The 2696-nt window shown below is 34.3% G+C and overlaps 1 protein-coding gene across 1 annotated transcript; it reads right to left on the reverse strand.

Moving 5' to 3' along the window:
- Positions 1 to 270: 270 nt before the first annotated feature.
- LOC104103431 (bidirectional sugar transporter NEC1-like) lies at positions 271 to 2414 on the reverse strand. Its single transcript, XM_009611333.4, has 6 exons — positions 2228 to 2414; positions 2089 to 2125; positions 1783 to 1996; positions 1240 to 1401; positions 949 to 1068; positions 271 to 870 (listed from the first exon to the last, which is right to left on the reverse strand). The coding sequence occupies exons 1-6, from the start codon at positions 2274 to 2276 to the stop codon at positions 619 to 621; spliced, it is 834 nt and encodes a 277-aa protein (XP_009609628.1). The 5' UTR covers positions 2277 to 2414; the 3' UTR covers positions 271 to 618.
- Between the last annotated feature and the right edge of the window lie 282 nt (positions 2415 to 2696).

The following is a 2696-nucleotide window of genomic DNA, read 5'->3' on the forward strand; positions in this document are numbered from 1 at the left end:
CTTGTTTTTCCTGCTATTTGTTGCATTCTAAGAAAAATATGTTGTGTTGACTCCATGATCGGATATGGAGAGTTTTGCATTGAGACTCGTATATAAGGCGGATTCAAACTTTAAAGTTTATGAGTTCTTATAACGATCTCAAGTTACTATACAATAACAATTAAGTTCATAGTCAACGAACCTATAAATAACTAAACTCTAGATCGCCACTTGTTTGCTCCAAATGCCTATGCAAAAGAAAAGAAGAAAATAACGAGAGAGACTAATATATAGATTGAACAAGCATTTATATATAACGACAAATCAAGGAAGCAGTTGCAACCCTTAATTCGCAAATTTTATCAATAACGTAACGAACACAGTAGCATGAATTCATCTGATACATTATAGGATTTTTTTTCCTACTTTCCTTTTACCCTTCAGCGTATAGCTATTTAATTGATTATACATTTTTTACTTAAAAAAGAATGGAAATATCTTGTACGGGCACAGTTTTCTCTTTGTAGAAGGCCCTACATATAAATACCCCTAGAGCTTAGCTTTCGCCGTTGCTTTTTTCTGGTATTAGTTTCTTCAGCCAAGCAGAAGCTATAGGTTCCATAATTGGCTTGGATTTTCTCATACGTTGGAAGTTGTTTGTGCAACAACTTCTTGCTTAGTCTTTTTTTCATCAGTATCATCAACTTCAGCTTCCTTATTCGGATCAGAATTTTCTTGCATCTCCAATACCATTGCTTTCATGTCTATGACGACTTGTGTCAAATCTTTTAGATTACTGTCCGCCGGTTGGATTTGTTGCTTTCTGTTTCTGAAGATCGCGTACAGTATCATCTGAGCAATTCCAAATGTAAACCCTAGAATGTTTGGCGTCTGTTCATGCAATCACAAGGAAAAAGATAAGTACGCATATAAAAATTAGCTACAAATAAGAAAAGTAGGACGACTTACGGCAATGTACATGTCCTTTATCAAGAGACCATAGAAAAACCACATGACGGCGCAGATTGTGAGGAAGAATGAAAGAGGGAATGGCATGAACTCAACGCTCCTTGTTCTTATAACACGTCTCTGCAAAAAGAATAAATTTTAGCGAAAAGTATATTAAAAGTGGTATATTTAAATAGTCAGTTTGGTTCTAGATATAAGTTTGAAATAAAAATTGTTTAGCGCCGAAGAATGTAACGTATTTACAAAAAATAATGAGTGTGACAATCATGATAATGATAAGATATATGGTACCATAATGCTTAGAGGAGCAGCGAAGACGCAGACAGAAAAGACAGCACAGATCCATCCGACAATAGTGACTCGCGTCTCATCTTTGGCGAATATATATGTCAAGGCCACAATTGCTCCATATGATCCTATATTTAACAGAAGAACCAGCTTTGTAGTGTAAATCTGCAAAATAAACCAGAAAGTCAAAATTACAAAGTGGAAAACATTAATTTAGATACGATGCTTCAACATATATGTTAAAAAAATCACTAAACTTCTAAGAATTGTATTTCATTTTGAATTCATAATTTCAAAAATGTAACGAACTTTTTTTTTTTAAACCTCTCCCAAATTAAGAGGATCTATAGTGTTTTCACACTTTCCCAACGTGACTCGAACACAGGACCTAACAGTCGTAGGTGCAGGCGCTTTTACCAACTAAGTAAGTCTCACTTGTCAAACGAACTTATTGGTAAGAATGTAAATATTGAACCCATCAGATTTAATCTGCATATGATCGAATAGAAGAAATAAAGAGTGTTGTAGTGAGTATTGTATCATAACCTTGGCCTCTCGGGTAGCATATATCAAGAAGATTGTGAGATATATCAATTCGATGGCAGTCCCGAAGCTGTTAATAGTAACGAGCAAAATCCCATTCTTCTCCTTGAGATAAGCATAGTACAAGTAGAGCATGGCACTGAATAGTGCAACCGAATAGGGTATAGACTGGAATCCTTCCGTTGATTTTCTCTTATAAATCCTATAGAAAGTCGGTCTGTAAAAGAAGAAAAATTACACATAATATCAATATTAAGGTCTCTTTAGCTAATCTTCAATTGGAAAAACAAGAATTAATGGGACTCTTACATTGGAGACAAGTACACCAAGAACGACACCCCATTTCCTGTAAAAGCAAAAGTGAAATTACCCAAGTTAAAAGAAGTGAATTATACAAACAACTAAATATATGTAAAGGGAAAAGAGTAGAGGAATTAATGAAAAATACCAAGAACGCCAAAAACAAAAGCCAATTGAGAAGCAGTGAAGATAGCCATTCTTGGAGAGAGAACTGAAGTTCTTGGATGTACTTGTGCTAATACAAGCTGGAGAAAATCCTCAAAGCATGATCAAAATACATTGTTTTGCCAACGTTTATATAGGAATCATAAAGTGAGATATTGCTGATAAAGATTGCTTGCTTCTTCAAACTACTACGTATGTACTTTGGCTTTGAGCTGTCCAAAAAATCATGTTGAAATCGACCTGGTTTTAAATGTGAACAATATAATTCAATTCCCAGAGGTTTAATTAATAGTTGTATTAATTAGAAAGACTATATCTACCTATGAAATTAGGTAGTTTTCCAGAATATCACAATTTTCCTGAATGCCACTGCTGTACGATATATCTTTTCTCACAAAGCTACTTTGGACTAATTTGTTAATTAGGTACTAGCTAGCCCAGTATAAATTGAA

This window comes from Nicotiana tomentosiformis, chromosome 1 (genome assembly GCF_000390325.3).
Source record: "Nicotiana tomentosiformis chromosome 1, ASM39032v3, whole genome shotgun sequence".
Classification (NCBI taxonomy): domain Eukaryota; kingdom Viridiplantae; phylum Streptophyta; class Magnoliopsida; order Solanales; family Solanaceae; genus Nicotiana; species Nicotiana tomentosiformis.

Coding starts and splice junctions, on each gene's coding strand:
- LOC104103431 (XM_009611333.4), bottom strand. CDS start 2,276: ATGGCTATCTTCACTGCTTCTCAATTGGCTTTTGTTTTTGGCGTTCTT. Junction 1,997..2,088: donor TTGGTGTACTTGTCTCCAAT/GTAAGAGTCCCA, acceptor CTTCTTTTACAG/ACCGACTTTCTATAGGATTT. Junction 1,402..1,782: donor ATGCTACCCGAGAGGCCAAG/GTTATGATACAA, acceptor TTTATTTTGCAG/ATTTACACTACAAAGCTGGT.